The sequence below is a fragment of the Lipotes vexillifer genome, unplaced genomic scaffold (assembly GCF_000442215.2).
Source record: "Lipotes vexillifer unplaced genomic scaffold, Lipotes_vexillifer_v1.1 scaffold858, whole genome shotgun sequence".
In the NCBI taxonomy this organism is placed as follows: Eukaryota; Metazoa; Chordata; class Mammalia; order Artiodactyla; family Lipotidae; genus Lipotes; species Lipotes vexillifer.
Window position 1 is genome coordinate 505,632 of NW_006788467.1, and position 16,436 is coordinate 522,067.

At 37.2% G+C, this 16,436-nt stretch overlaps 1 protein-coding gene across 1 annotated transcript in view; it reads left to right on the forward strand.

Moving 5' to 3' along the window:
* MAN1A2 (mannosidase alpha class 1A member 2) overlaps nucleotides 1–16,436 on the forward strand; it is a 162,784-nt gene that overhangs the window by 38,835 nt on the left and 107,513 nt on the right. Inside the window, exon 2 of the mRNA XM_007461625.1 lies at nucleotides 11,408–11,663. Coding sequence (XP_007461687.1) covers nucleotides 11,408–11,663 — 256 coding nt within the window. The remainder of the gene's footprint in view (nucleotides 1–11,407; nucleotides 11,664–16,436) is intronic.

Consider the following 16,436-nt stretch of genomic DNA (forward strand, 5'->3'; position numbering starts at 1 on the left):
ACCAACAAATTGGATAATCTATAAGATATAGACACATTCCTGGAAACATAAAACTTACCAAGTCTGAATCATGAAGAAAGAGAAAATCTGAACAGTTCAATAATGAGTAAGGTGATTGAATCAGTAATAAAAAACCTCCCAATAAGAAAAAGCCCAGGACCAGATGGTTTCACGTATGAACTCTAGCAAACAATTAAGAATGAATTAAGGCCAATCCTTCTCAAACTCTTCAAAAAGTTTAAGAGGAGACAGTAATCCTAAACTCATTTAATGAGGCCAGCATTACCCTGATATCAAAGCCAGATAAGGATACTAAAAGTAAAGAAAACTGTAGGCTATCTGATGAATATAGGTGCAGAAATTCTCAAGAAAGCATTAGCAAACAGAATTCAGTATCACCTTAAAAGGATCATACACCATGATCGAGCAGGATTTATCCCTGGGTTGCAAGAATGCCTCAAATATACCAATCAACACATTAATAGAATGAAGCATAAAAAATCATATGATCATCTTTGTAGATGCAGAAAAAGCATTTGGCAAAATACAACATCCTTTTATGATAACTCAGTAAGTTGGCTATAGAAGAAACAAACCTCAACATAAAAGCCGTATATGATAAAATAACAGCCAACATCATACTCAGTGGTGAAAGTTTGAGAGCTTTTTCTCTAAAATCACAAACAAGACAGGTATGTGCACTTTCACCACTCCTGTTCAACATAGTACTGACAGTTGTAGCCAGAGCAGTCAGGCAAGATAAAGAAGTAAAAGACATCCAAATCGGGAAGGAAGAAGTAAAATGTCTTTGTTTGCAGATAGACTCCACCAAAAAGCTGTTAAACTAATAAATGAATTCAGTAAAGTTGCAGGGTGTAAAATCAACATACAGAAATCTGTTATGGTTTTTTTTTGTTTTTGTTTTTTTGCGGTACGTGGGCTTCTCACTGTTGTGGCCTCTCCTGTTGTGGAGCACAGGCTCCGGACATGCAGGCTCAGCGGCCATGGCTCACAGGCCTAGCTGCTCTGTGGCATGTGGGATCTTCCCGGACCGGGGCACGAACCCGTGTCCCCTGCATCGGCAGGCGGACTCTCAACCACTGTGCCACCAGGGAAGCCCCTGTTATGTTTTTATACAGCAACAACAAACTATTTGAAAAAGAAATAAAGCAGTCACATTCACAGTAGCATCAAAGACAATAAAATGTTTAGGAATAAACTTAACCAAGGAGGTATAAAATCTGTACACTGAAAGCAATAAGACTTTGATGAAGGAAGTTGGAGAAGATGCAAATAAATGGAAGATATCCCATATTCTTGGATTGGAAGAATTAATATTGTTAAAGTTTCCATACACCCCCCAAACCATCTATAGATTCAGTGCAACCTCTATCAAAATTCCAATGGCATTTTCCACAGAACTAGAAACAACAATTCTAAAATTAGTATGGAACCACAAAAGATCTTGAATAGCCACAGCAATCCTGAGAAAGAATAACAAAGCTAGAGGCATCACACTTCTTGCTTCAAACTATACTGCCAGGCTATACTAATTAAAACAATATGGTCCTGACATAAAAATAGATACATAGACCAATGGAACAGAATTGAGAGCCCAGCTAATATTTGACAAGGGAGCCAAGAATGTTCAGTGGGGAAAGAATAGTGTCTTCAATAAATGGTGTTGGGAAAACACCATTTCTGTTTTTTTTGTTTTTTTTTTGTGGTACACGGGCCTCTCACTGCTGTGGCCTCTCCCATTGCAGAGCACAGGCTCTGGATGCGCAGGCTCAGTGGCCGTGGCTCACGGGCCCAGCTGCTCCGCGGCATGTGGGATATTCCCAGACCGGGGCACGAACCCCTGTCCCCTGCATCGGCAGGCGGACTCCCAACCACTGCACCACCAGGGAAGACCCCATTTCTGTTTTTTCATTAATTTATTATTTTTTTTGTCTGGTTCTGATATCAGAGTAATGTTGCCCATATGAGGTGAGTTGAAAGTATTCCCTCTTCAATTTTCTGAGTTTCTGTAAAACTGATACTAATTCTTCCCTAAAGTATTTGGTAGAATTCACCAGTGAAACCGTCTGAACTGGAATTTTCTTTGTGGAAAAGTTTTTGACTACACATTGTTTCTTTAATAGATATAGGCTATTTAGTTAATCTAGGTCTTCTTAAATTTACTTGCGTATTTTTTTATTTCTAACAAGGTGTATAAATTGTTGAAATTTTGGTGTAACGTTGTTAGTGATACTCATTTACTATCATTTTAATATTTGTAGGATTGTGGTTATGCTTCTTTCATTGTGTTACTGTGATTTGTGGCTTTTCTCCCCCTCCCCTTCTTATTAGTGTTAGAATTAATCAATTATTTTAATCTCAAAGAACCAGCTTTTTTATTGCTTTTTCTCAATCTTCTGTTTTCTATTTTTTCACTTCTATCTTTATTATTTCCTTTATTCTGCTTATTTTAGGTTTTTCTCTTTTCTGTTTTCTTAGGTTAGAACTTGAGGGCCTTCATGTGAGATCTTTTTTTCTTTCCTAATATAGATTGGTTAATACTGTGACTTTCCTTCTAACCTTTCTTCTTCTTCTTCTTTTTTTTTTTTTTTTTGAGGTACGTGGGCCTCTCACTGTTGTGGCCTCTCCCGTTGCAGAGCACAGGCTCCGGACACGCAGGCTCAGCGGCCATGGCTCACGGGCCCAGCTGCTCCATGGCATGTGGGATATTCCCAGACTGGGGCATGAACCCGTGTCCCCTGCATCGGCAGGCGGACTCTCAGCCACTGTGCCACCAGGGAAGCCCCTGCTCCCGCTTTTTAATAAACATCTTTATTGAGGTTTTCTTTCCATACCATAAAATTCACCCATATAAGTGAACAGTTAGGTTGGAGCATTAGCTGCCTCCAGTAGGTTGATGATTTCCAAATCCAAGTCTTCAGACCTGGACGTCTTAATCTGTGTGCTTTGCTGACCTTTTAAATTTAGCGTGTCTAAAAACCGTACTTATTAATTCTTTTTTACTCTTTCCATTCCAAGTTACCTGTCCTCTAGTCTCTGTCTAGTTGATGGTACTCCTTTCTATTTAGTCACTATAGTGAAAACCTATCATCCTTAACTTCTTTTCCCTTTCACGTTTAATCATTTACCTAAAGTTACTATTCTTGACTTTCTACGGTCGCTGATATTTGGTCCTTCTTCTCCATATCTATGCTAGATGGATTTTATTAGTTTTTGGTCATTTTTTTGCCTGGGTGGCTGCTGTGATCACCTAACTCCCTTTCGTACTGCCAACCTTGTATCTCCCCTTCTACCTCCTCTCCCAAGTCAGTCCTGAGGAGGTGTTTTTCTGAAGATTTAAGTACAGGTATGCCATTTTCAATTAGAAGTACTTTAATAGTTTGCTTTTGTCCTCAGGTTGCAACACAAGCTCTATTCATGATTGAGCTTTTGTCTTCTCTGTCTTCCTTATTATGCCCAGTCTGTTCTATGCTACTGCATCCTTCTCCACCCTGCATACTATACCCTAGTGGCCATACCAACTTACTTCCTAACTGGTGTATTGTGTCGCTTCTTCCATATCTTTGTACACTATTCCTTCTCTACTTAGTATGCCCTTATTTTCTTGATCTTCCTGGCAAACTCGTTTTCTTCTTTTTTTTCCTTTTAATTTCTATTTGAAGATCATGCCTTTCTAATGCTGTTTCCTATGTAAATCTGTTTTCAGGTTGTACTCGTGTGCTTATTAGAAAATGCCTATGCTGTTAGATACCTCTTCTATCTAACCTGTGGTTCCCTGGTACCTCACCTGTAGTTATTTACTTCCTCTGCTGTGATCTTCCTGTTTGGTGCTTATCTTGTTTACATATTTATTAGATTGTGAACTCCTGTGGGCAAATAATGTGTCTTATTTTTCTCATATTCCCTGCATCTAGCTCAATGCCACTCACATTTGGTAAATATTTGTTGATTATCATTGAGTTAGGCTGAAGTTAATTCAATGATAACTGTTTAACCTGAAATTACCATTAATTCAAACTAAAATCCCCTAAAACCCAAGTTAGATTAATCTGTAACAGCTCTTTATGTAAATAAAATCTTTTAATAGCCACATAAATGACCTGTATTGAACTAAATTTAAGGTAGAGACAGTGAGTTTGTGTTGATGGTCCATCAACTGCATTATTAAAGTGGGAACACTAAAGAAGTTGGTATTTTGTGGGAGCTACATGACCAGAGTAATTGGATTTGGTGTAGAAGCTGAGGGTCAGTGAATTTCTCTGTGCTTCACCTTGAATTGCTTTCATCCTCTTTCAGGTGGCTGACAATTACTCGTATTGAGAAACAGTTGGACTTTTCTATTAACATGTTTTCTTAAGAATGGGATTCACTCTTATAGAATTTGTGAGCCCAAGTGTGATAGAATTTGTGTTGTTTGGTTCTTAACTATAAATCAGTACACCAGAAGAATACATGATTTTGCTTAAAAGGGTGACATTCAGAAAGTTCTTTGTTATTGATATGACAGTGTTATTCTGTGCAAATGGGATATATTAATTTGCTATTGCAAGTCATCTTAGACTGTATTTGTGAACAACTCCCTTATAATGGTTGATACCTGTTGGTTACTTTGAGTTTAAAGAGTTATTCATGACGTTGAAGGAGTGACATTTCTCTTTGGAAGGGCTTAATTCCTTTAGGCACTTGCCACTGAGCTCTGTAGAATACTGTTATTTGAGTATTTTCTGTACTGGTTGCTCACTCTCCTATAGTTGTTTCCTAAAACCATTCTTGGCTTATACTTGTACATAAGTAGCTATTTACATAACTGTTTCAACTATTTTTGTTGTGCTTTCCTGGATCCTCTGAAATATCTTTAGGGTGTTATTAAAATTTAGAGTGTTTGAAAGGTTATTTAGTATCTAGCATTGTTATTAAAAACAAGGACCATTGTATGGGCATTGTCTTTTATCTTTTAAAAGATAGAATTACATTGTTGATTTATTCAGCACTTTTTTAAAAGTCACTTCATAGGGGCTTTGGAGAGTTTTCATAGAATTTGGAGATTAGTAAGAGTCAATTTAGTAAAATTCCCTTATAATGGTTGAGGGTAGTTAATATATGCCAGAGTCTTTAAGGGCTCTCGTGTTTCTTAAATCTAGGTCAAAGAACAGGGCCTGGAAATCTTAGCAATGAAATAATGGATGTGAATGAAAGCTGATGTAAAAAGTGTTTCTATCAATATGAGGAAAGAATGTTATCAACAGAAGTTTAAATGCTTGGAGTCTAGAAAGATGAGACCCAATGAGTAGGAAGAGAAGGAAATTACTGAGTACCTTCTGTCAGATAGTTTCTTTCCCTTCCTTGTTGTACTTTTATTTATAATAATTTGTAGATTCTTTGGATTTTCTATATAAATAGCATGTTATCTGTCATAGAAGGTATTTTTTTTTTGGAACTTTAATTTTTTTCTTATATTTTAATCTTACTTTTGTCTCTTGTTTTACTTTGCTGGCTAGAAGTACAATGAAATAGAAGTGTGATAGTGAGGATCCTTATTTGTTTCTTTCATTTTAAAGGAAACGCTTCTAAAGTTTCACTATGAAGAATGATATTTGCTGTAGGTATTGGAAGATATCTTTTATTAGATTGACATTCTCTTTTTCTCCTTTGCTGTAAAGTTTTAAGAATGCATGTTGAGGGCTTCCCTGGTGGTGCAGTGGTTGAGGGTCCGCCTGCCGATGCAGGGAACACGGGTTCGTGCCCTGGTCCGGGAAGATCCCACATGCCGCGGAGCGGCTGGGCCCGTGAGCTTTGGCTGCTGAGCCTGCGCGTCCGGAGCCCGTGCTCCGCGACGGGAGAGGCCACAACAGTGAGAGGCCCGCGTACCACAAAAAAAAAAAAAAGAATGGGTGTTGAATTTTGTCACTTTTCTGTTTTTACTTTGTACAATTTTTCTTTAATAATAGGTAGATTATGTGGATAGAATTTTCTGATGTTAAACTATTCTCACTTCTGGGATGTTCAATTAGTTATGAATTTTTTTTTCTATTTTTTAAATGTTACTGATAACTTTGCTAATATTAAAAAAAAATCTGTGTTCATGAATGAGCTTAGCCTGTGATTGTCCTTTTTCCACGGTAATCATTCAGGTCTGTTTTGGGCATGTTAAATTAGAGGTGTTTGGCAAGTGTCTTACATGATGTTAGAAATTTGGATCTGGAGTACTTAGTAATGTGGAAAAGGCTGACTATAAATATTTTGATATAATAGAGGAAATACAGCTGGATGATGTTGAATAGGAAGGTATATAGAGTAAGAACAGAAATGAGGATGGAATACAACATTTGGGGGGTTCATTGATGATGGTAAAGCCAATAATTAGAGGCTTGTTGAAAAGGCAGGTGTGAGAAACGGAATTCAAAGGAAGGAAAAGCTTAGCTATCAGTTTTTAACTGTGGTGGATAGAAGAGATGTGAGTTTAGAGAAAGTGGAAACAGCAAATGTAGTGCTCTGAAAAAGTGTAGTGGTAAAAGGAAGGAGGGGGGACACCAATGAAGGTGGAGCTGGAGGCAGTTTTGAGGGAAGTTTTTATTTAATTTTTTAAGGGTGGATGAGACTGCATTTGTAGGTGAAGAGTAAAACTCTAGTAAAGAAGGATGCAGTGAATATAAAAGGGAAATGTATATTCACCTAAATCTTTGCCAAACAAGATTTCAATGTAATTTTATCTGTTCTTCTGTAATCTAGGGTTGTATTTGTCTTTCAGAATGTTTCCAAACATCATTTATTTAAACACTCTAATTGGAGAAGGAAATCTATTACTTGGTTAGTTTATTTCTGGCAAATCAGCCCTCAGATACTACCGAGAGTCTCAGGGAAAGTCATTCACCAACCATAAAAATCGCAAAATAATAGTGGCTTAAGCTTAAGCAAAGTAGAAGTCTGTTTCTGATCTATAGGGCAGTTTCAATTAGGGAAGCTGAAAAATAGAATTTTTATTTTGCAGGAGCATATGCTTGGCTAAAAATTGATGGCTCTAAGACTAAGGAGGAAGGGAGCAAGATAATTGAGAGAATGGTATCAGTTTCTACACAGTAGAGACAATCTCTTAAATAAAATTCATCTTTTGTGTGAAAGGCAGTATTTGCATAGTTTAAGAAGTCAAAATGCATGTGTTTGTGCCTAGGCTCTCTACTTACTAGCTCTGTGACCCTGAGCAAATTCCTTTTTCTCTTTGTGCCTTAGTGTTTTCCTAATAAGATGGAGAACAGTGTTAAATATAAGGTGCCTCATAAATTGGTATGAGGATTAAATAAGATAATCTAAGTAGTTGAATAAGTCAGTGCCTGGTATATCTAACCCAACAACAATTATTAGTTTTGTCATTTGCCTTTGATTTTCAAGGATCAAGGGTGTGTGGAAGGAAAAAACAGAAACAAAACAAAATGAGACAACAACAACTAAAAAAAACCCCCAAACCTAATATTACTTATGGGATATCAAAAAGTGATTTAACTATTACACATAGGATATAATTGAAAAAGTAATTTCAAATCTCATGAGAACCTGTAGATTTAAGATTAGATTTTTTTTTTGGAAGCCTTGGATGGTACCCAGAGTTAGCCAGACTGCAAAGTTTGAGGGCACAGTCCTCCACAAGACCACCCTTACTTCGGATACCACCTGAAATTTCAGGGGACTCCCAAAGCCACCCTCAGGTTTGATAATTTGCTAGGACTCACAAAACTCACTGAAAGTTATCACACTCATGAAAGGATTATAGATTACAGAGAAAGGATGGAGTTTAAAATCAGCCAAGGGAAAGAAGCACATAGGATAGATTCCAGGAAGATTCCAAATGTGGAGCTTTTGGTGTCCTCTTCTTTTAAAGTCAGGACATTACTCTCCAGCATCAATGTGTGTCAGTATGTGTTGCCATCCACCTAAGCTCACATGAGCTTTGGCGTCCAGAGTTTTCAAGGCATGATTAATTGATTTCCCACGTAGTTAAACTCAGTCTCCATGTTGGCTCATACTTTGTGACCCAAAACCCTTACCCTAAATTGTATTGTTGGAATTTTTTAGCATGGCCAGCCCCCACCCTAGGACTATTGGATGTGGCCAACCCCATCCTAAAATCTGGTGTGGCCAGCACCCACCATAAACAAGGACACTTCTATGAAGTTTGACAGATTACCTCCCAGAAGCTGAGGACAAGGCCAGACTTCTCTTTGGGCAAGGCCAAATTCTTTACTACATAGAAAGATATAAGGCACTGATGAAAAGCAAGAGACATTTGCAAATGGAAGTACAACATGATTATCTGTTGAAGATATCAAAGTTAAAAAAAAATCTTAAAAACACATAAGTAAAACAAAGATCATTCAGGTGAAAATAAACATCCAGAACATTTGATCCAGCGGGTGTAATTTAAAATCTAGAAATTTGGGCACTAAAGCAAAATTTGAGGAGCTCCTTGAAAAGAGATCAAAATGAAAATAAAAAATTGAGATATATAGGGGAAAAAATGAGAAAGAAAACTCATAGTGCTACTAAATGATTATTGTGGAAAGATGTTCTTAAGGAAGAAAGGAAAAGCAGGAATAAAGTGCATTCTTTGGTAAGTTGTGGGGATTACTGCATTCACTTGTATTTTGAAACAGAGATTGGAGGATTTGATATAATTAATGGTTTATGTTTGTATAGAAAATTACAGTTTTGTTAAATACTTGTACTTACCTTGGATAAGTGTAGCCAAGTGTATTAGAAGAGTACTATTTGTTTTCCTATTTTTATTGAAGAAAGTACTTGATGTTAGAGGTTTTTGAGTGATTTGTGCTAGGTTGCTGAGTGAGTTTGGGGCAGAGCTGGAACTGGAATCCTTGTCTCCTAACTTTTTGCTTAAGTACTTTTACTTCAAGTACTTTTTTCCCAACTACAAAGTGATTCTTCTTGGATCTGTTCTCTAGGCCTAGGCACAATGTTTTCTGTTGGTAAGGAGGGGGAGGGGGATTGGAAGGCGATTGGGTGGTACCTGCCTGTATTTACCTTGGTTATCTTATCTAAGACTTTATTCAGCACCTGTCTGCTGCTGATGCCCTCATCTGCCTGAGTCTCCTGAACAGATCAGCCCAGGATTACCCTTGGATGCACACTGGGGCCAACCTTGGCTCCTCTGTGCCATACTTTTTTTATATCCAGTCTGTCTGCAGGCCCTATGGACTTTTTCTTGCTACCCGAATGACCTTGTTTGTCCCTGACTCTCTGGCTCTGCTGTGGTTCCTCCTCTTTTCTCTGTTTTCCTCATCAGCCCCTTTTCACAGCAAGGTATCCAATTTTCTCTAAACATTTAACATTTTATTTTAAATACTAGGCTGTGAATTGATTTTTTTCTCTCTTGATATACAGTTCTGTGATTTTCAGCACATGTTCACATTTGTGTAACCACTGAAATAGGATATATAACAATGCTATAATCCAGAAAAACTGTCCTGCATTATTCCCTTATAGTTAACCTCTCCCCTTATCCATAACTTGTGTCGTCCACTAATATAGTCATCATCCCTCTATTTTTGTCTTTTTGAGAATGTCAGGTAAAAGGAATCATATAGAATGTAACTTTTGAGACTGTCTCCTTTCACTGACATGATACCTTTGAAATGCATTCAAGTTGTGTGTACGAATAGTTTCTTTTTATTGCTGAGTAGTATTCCCATAGTGTGGCTATACCACAGTATAAACAGTGGTTTATTTAACCATTTACTTGTTGAAAGACATAAGGGTTGCTTCCAGTTTTTGCCTGTTATGAGTAAAGATGCTATAAACATTTTTGTATAGGATCCCCACCCCCAATTTTTGAAATTGTGGTAAAATATGCATAACATAAAATTTACCGTCTTAACTATTTTTACTTGTATAGTGCAATGGTATTAAATACATTCATATTGTTGTGCAACCGTCACCACTATCCATCTCCAGAACTCTTTTCATCTTGCTAAACTGAAACTCTACACCCATTAAACAGTAACTTCCTATTTTTTCTTTTCCCGCAGCCTCTTGCAACCACCATTCTTTCTGTCTCCATGATTTTGACTACCCTAAGAATCCCCTGTAATTGGAATCATATAGTATTTGTCTTTTTGTAACTGGCTTGTGTATAGGTTTTTGTGTGAACATAAGCCTTAATTTCTCTGGGATAAATGTCCAGGGCAATTGCAGGATTCTGTGATAGTTACATGTTTAGTTTTTAAAGAAACTGCTAAACTTTTCCAAAGTGGCTGTACTGTTTTATAATCTCACCAGCAATGTTGTAAGTCCAGAGTTTGAATTCAATTTCTGGAGAGGTAACTTTGGTGACCCCCTTAGAGTAGTCATCGTTGGGTGATTTGGAAAATAGTAACTACCACTTCTGTATTCATTCATGTGGATTGGGGTGGAGGTGGAGAAAAGATTCAGGGCTGGGTAGAAGCCCAGTAGGTATCTACTGCAGTAGTGGTTTCCAAACCTGTATGCACACCAGAATCATCAGAGGAGCTCTTAATAATACAAATTCATGGGTCTCATACAGACCTGCTAAATTGGAATCTGTATTTTTAACAAGGGCTCAAGAGAATTTTAAGTGGTCATGCTCACATCAGTTGGACCATTGTGTTGTAAGATCGATGGAATTTCCAAAATTTTAGAAGTGTATGATGTATATTTAACAAATAAAAAATTTCCCATCCTCTTATCTTTCCTGCTTCTCTCTCTTTCTTTGACCCTATGTTTATATTTTGTCCCCTCTTCACATCAGTTTATGAAATGCTCTTATTTACTTATTTACTTAAGCTTTTTTCTTTATTTTTAATTGAAGTGTAGTTGATTTACAATGTTGTATTAGTTTCTGGTGTACAGCAAAGTGATTCACTTATACATATATATATTCTTCTTCATACTGTTTTCCATTACGGTTTATTATAGGATATTGAATATAGTTCCCTGTGCTATACTGTAGGACCTTGTTGTTTATTATTTGGTCCCCTCTTGATACTTACTTCTATTTTTAATTTTCTCTCCCTCATCTAGTTTTTCACTGGTCTCTCTTTTCTCTCTCTCTCTCTCTCTCTCTTTTTTTTCCCTCATGTGTCTACTAATAAGTTATTGATTGCTATTTTCTGTTTTCACTTGGCCCTTAAATTGTAACTTTCTAGGTTCCCTTTTTCTCCACTGTGTGAGGTGGTTGCTCTTCAGCATCTAGAGCTCATTTTCTTTCTCATACTAAGATATATTTATCCTCTTCTTCAGGCAGGTAGATCCAAGTCTCTCTCACGGATCATTCTTTTTAATGGCAGGAGCAGAAAACAACTATCAGGGTTTGGTGGAGGAAACTTTAAGTTTTATGTTTATTTTTCTCCTCTTCTTATAGGGAAGAAGAAGAACGTTTGAGAAATAAAATTCGAGCTGATCATGAGAAGGCCCTGGAAGAAGCAAAAGAAAAATTAAAAAAGTCAAGAGAGGAAATCCGAGCAGAAATACAGACAGAGAAAAATAAGGTAGTCCAAGAAATGAAGACAAAAGAGAAAAAGCCACTGCCAGCAGTTCCTATACCAAACCTTATAGGAACACATGGTGGAGACCCAGAAGATAATGACCTAAGAGAGAAAAGGGAAAAAATTAAAGAGGTAATAAGCTGAGATTTGTGATATGGGGTGGTTATGGCTATGGATATGTCTATCTATCTATCTGTCGGTCTGTCTATCTATCTATCTGTCAGGCTGGCCAAAGGTTCCTTTGGTTTTTAAGTAAAATAAAAAGACACATTTTTCATTTTCACCAAGAACTTTATGGGACAGTGTATTCACTGTTTTATTCCACTACCTTCTGCCATTTTTCAGGCAACTTCATAATTCCATCTTCCCAAAGCTTTTTATCTTTTTTGAGCAAAGAACTATTCAGGTGCCTTTTACAGTCTTATGGGGAATTGAAATTTTTTCCATTAAGAGAATTGTGTAAAGACTTAAGTAAATGGAAATTGGAAGGTGCAATGTCTGGTGAATACGGTGGATGAATCAGAACTTCCCAGCCAAGCTGTAACAGCTTTTGCCTGGTCATCAAAGAAGCATGTGGTCTTGGGTTATCCTGATTGAAGACTATGCATTTTCTGTTGACTAATTCCGGATGCTTTTCGTCGAGTGCTGCTTTCAGTTGGTCACATTGGGAGCAGTACTTGTTGGAATTAATCATTTGGTTTTCCAGAGGGAGCTCATAATAGAGGATTCTCTTCCAATCCCACCATATACACAACATCACCTTCTTTGGATGAAGACCGGCCTTTGGTGTGGTTGGTGGTGGTTCATTTTACTTGTCCCGTGATCTCTTCCGTTCCACGTTACTGTACAGTATCCACTTTTCATCGTCCATCACAATTTGTTTTCAAAACAGAACATTTTCATTATGTTTAAGTGGAGAATTACTATGCGGAAATATGGTCAAGAAGTTTTTTTTTGCTTAACTTATGTGGAACCCAGACATCAAAGCGATGAACATAACCAAGCTGGTGCAAATGATTTTCAATGCCTGATTTGGATATTTTGAGTATGTCGGCTGTCTCCTGTGTGGTATAACATTGATTGTTCTCAGTTAATGTCTCGATTTGATTGTCATTAACTTCAACTGGTCTACCTGACCATGGAGCATCATCCAGCGAGAAATCTCCAGGAAACTTCATAAACCACTTTTGACATATTTGATCATCACAGCACCTTCTCCATACACTGCACAAATCTTTTTTTGCCTTTCAGTTGCGTTTTTACTTTTCTTGAAATAATAATGCCCAAAATGTTGCTTTATTTCTTCCATCTTCAATATTAAAATGGCTGCACAAAAATTCACCAATTTTGTTTTGTTTTTTTAATGCACACTGATATGAGATCTGTCACAATACAATCTAATAAAATTGTTTGGAATGAAGTTAAAGACAACTAAGCGCTGCTAGAGCCATCATACAGAAAAAACTGAATGAATCTTTTGGCCACCCAACCCAATATCTATCTGTATTTGTACCATCTGTGGTGTCATATTTTGATCTTGTTTGTTTTGAGGTCAAAATTGTAGTTCAGTTTGCAAGTTGGCAGTAAGAGCTAAAACTCTCTTAATATCGATTATAATTATAGAATACTTAAAAATTTTGATATAATGTTGTTTGGATAGTTACTTTGCTCACCCTGTGTTCAGAGATGTTTTGATGTTCAGTATTTTATAAATAATGTAGAATAGATCCATAACAGTTTAGCGTTTAATAAGAAATTTCTTAAGTGTTTAGTTACTTGGAACTCTGCTAGATATTATGTAAATCTTCTCATAAATATGTTTCTGAAAAGTTAGCATTATGTCTGCCATCTTTCAAGGAACCCGTTGTGATACCACTTAAGTATACTGCAGATTAAGAACACATCCTTCCAAAGAGTCTCAATGGATTGAAGAGTAGGGAAGGATTGATTTCAACATTCTTGAAATTTCTTTTGGTCTCAGAAGTCTGTCAATTTGTTATTCTAGGAGTTATTTGGAGATAAAGAGAGTACCAGAGGGGGAGGAAATCTAGTGAATATTTTAGTAGAACTTTGTTAATTAGAACTCCTGATTCTGGGTGGAGTTTGTAGTTGTACTGCTTATGAAGAAAAAGACTTTGTTAGAGTGTAATAGCATCAACAATATTTCAAATCTACTGTTCATCATAAAATAAGACAGTACGTTTAGTTCAAATAGATATCTATTTGGATATATTCTAGTAATGAATATGGAAGATTTGCAGGTATTTTAAGCGTGGCCTTATGAATTGGTATAAAATATATCCTCTGATTTTACCTCACCTTTGGATTCTATGTTTTATACTCAGGCTGCTTGAGGCACTTTCTTTGGACAGTGTTGAGGACTTTGATACATTTCTTTTCAGATGCCTGACCTTTTTTTTTAGATGTCATTAGAATTTATTGAAATTCTGTCTAATGTACATAATAATTCAGATAGGTAACAGTGTGTGTTGAGAGGACCCAAGACCACCCACAGGCTCAGTGATTCACTGGGAGTACTCACAGAACTTAGCAGAACTGTTGCATTCATGGTTTTGGTGTATTCAGCTGAAAACATATAGATTCAAATCAATAGAAAAGGCACATAGGACGAAGTCCAGTAGAGACCAGGTACAAACTCCTAGTTGTCCTTTCCCAGTGGAATGATTCGGATAGCGCTTAATTCTTCCAGAAATGATTTGTGGCAATGTGCACAATGTATTGCCAACCAGGGAAGTTCACCAGAGCCTTGGTGTCCAGATTTTTTATCAAGAGTTCATTATGTAGGGTTGGCTAATCTTAGTTCTTCAGCCCCTCCAGAGGTCATGCTGATATCAAGGTCCCCACCGTAAATCACGTTTTAGCATAAACTATCTGACATGGCCCAAGACTTCAGGTAAACAAAGATACTCGTAACATGCAGGATAATAAAGGTTTAGAGGTTATTTTTCAGGAGCCTGGTACAGGCCAGGCCTTTTTTGAGGATGTGCAGGGTTTGGACAACCCAGACCTGCTAAGTGAATCCTATAGAGCATACCATATTATCCAGGGTTCTTGTAAATTAACATAAAACATATTATGAATCCCTGTGTAGGCTCCTGTTAAACATTATGGTAACTGACTTAGTAAGCAGAGAAAGTTGGGATCTAAGCCTGCAGGGGAAGAAGCTAACAAGAGGCAAGGTGATGTGAATACCTGCAGAACACCTGAAAGTATCAAGAATTAGAAACACCATTTACCTCTGAAGGCAGGGGTATAAAATAGAGCTGGAAAAGGATTATTTGAAAGTTTTTAAAGGAGCTCTTAACCCTTAGATCCCTAGTTCTCTAGCCTAAGCTGCTGTCCTCCCTTCCCCAAAAGAACACCAAAAGTTTACTTTTGGATGGATGAATTAGGGAAGATCTAGATTTTGGGAATACCAGGTATGGCTGAGGGGAAAGGGCAGAGGTCATTCTTAAAAGTGAAGCGGCCATAAAAAGAAAAAGGAAATTGAGCTATTTGTAGTGAGGTGGATGGACCTAGAGTCTGTCATACAAAGTGAAGTAAGTCAGAAAGAGAAAAACAAATACTGTATGCCAACACATATATAGGGAATCTAACAACAACAACAAAAAATGTGGTCATGAAGAACCTAGAGGCAAGACGGGAGTAAAGACACAGACCTACTAGAGAATGGACTTGAGGATACAGGGAAGGGAAAGGGTAAGCTGGGACAAAGTGAGAGAGTGGCATGGACATATATACACTACCAAATGTAAAATAGACAGCTAGTGGGAAGCATAACACAGGGAGATCAGCTCGGTGCTTTATGACCACCTAGAGGGGTGGGATAGGGAGGGTGGGAGGGAGACGCAAGAGGGAAGAGATATGGGGACATATGTATATGTATAACTGATTCACTTTGTTATAAAGCAGAAACTAACACACCACTGTAAAGCAAGTATACTCCAATAAAGATGTTTAAAAAAAAAAAGTGAAGCAAGTGGTGGGGATGGAGGGAATTAAGTGAAAAATGGATTCTGAATATTGAGACAACTATCCTGCTCAACTCTTCGAATTCTGGCAGCCAGGTCTATTTTCAATAAGCAGGAAAATGAAGGACTTCTGTCTGGAGAGACTTGACTGGCCCAAGAGGAAAAGACCTAGTCTATTCCTCAGTGAAACACCCCTGTGTTTCATCTGTGCTCCCTAAGATGAGGCTCAGTCAATAAGTCTTACCTCTTCACTGACAGCCTCCGATTATCTTGTAAGTGCTTCACTCATATGTGAAGAGCAAACCACGGATCACCAGACATGTAAGGAAAGTTTCTCACATGAGGCAAATGGAAGAAAGGAATTTAGAGGATACAGAAACCATACAGGGCGCAGAATACATATATCAAAAAAAAATCTTTAGGATGCCAAAAAATTAAATTCATGAAATGAGAATAAGTTTACAGAATAAGGAAGAGTTCTTGGAAATTAAAGATATTGATACATTAAAAAATTCAGTAGAAGACTTGGAAGATAAAATTGAGCAAATCTCTTGGAAGGACAAAAGATTAAGAAAACAAGAAAAATGATAAGATCAATCTGGAACATCTAACAAGTGATTAATTAGGAGTTTTGGAAAAAGAACAGGGAAGATAGAGGGGAAGAAGTCAAAGAAACAATTCAAAGGTTCCTACTGAAATTTTAGAAAAAGAGGCATAAAAAACAGATCCTAAAAGCTTACAGAGAAAAAAATAGTTTCACCCAAAAGATTTGGATTGTACATAATAGCACATTAGATTCCTCAACAATAATGTCAGAAATTGGAAGAGAATGGAGCTAAGGCTTAGGAAGAATTATATATTCAGCCAAATTATGAATCAAATCTGAGGGTAAAGATATTTTTAGATGTTTTCT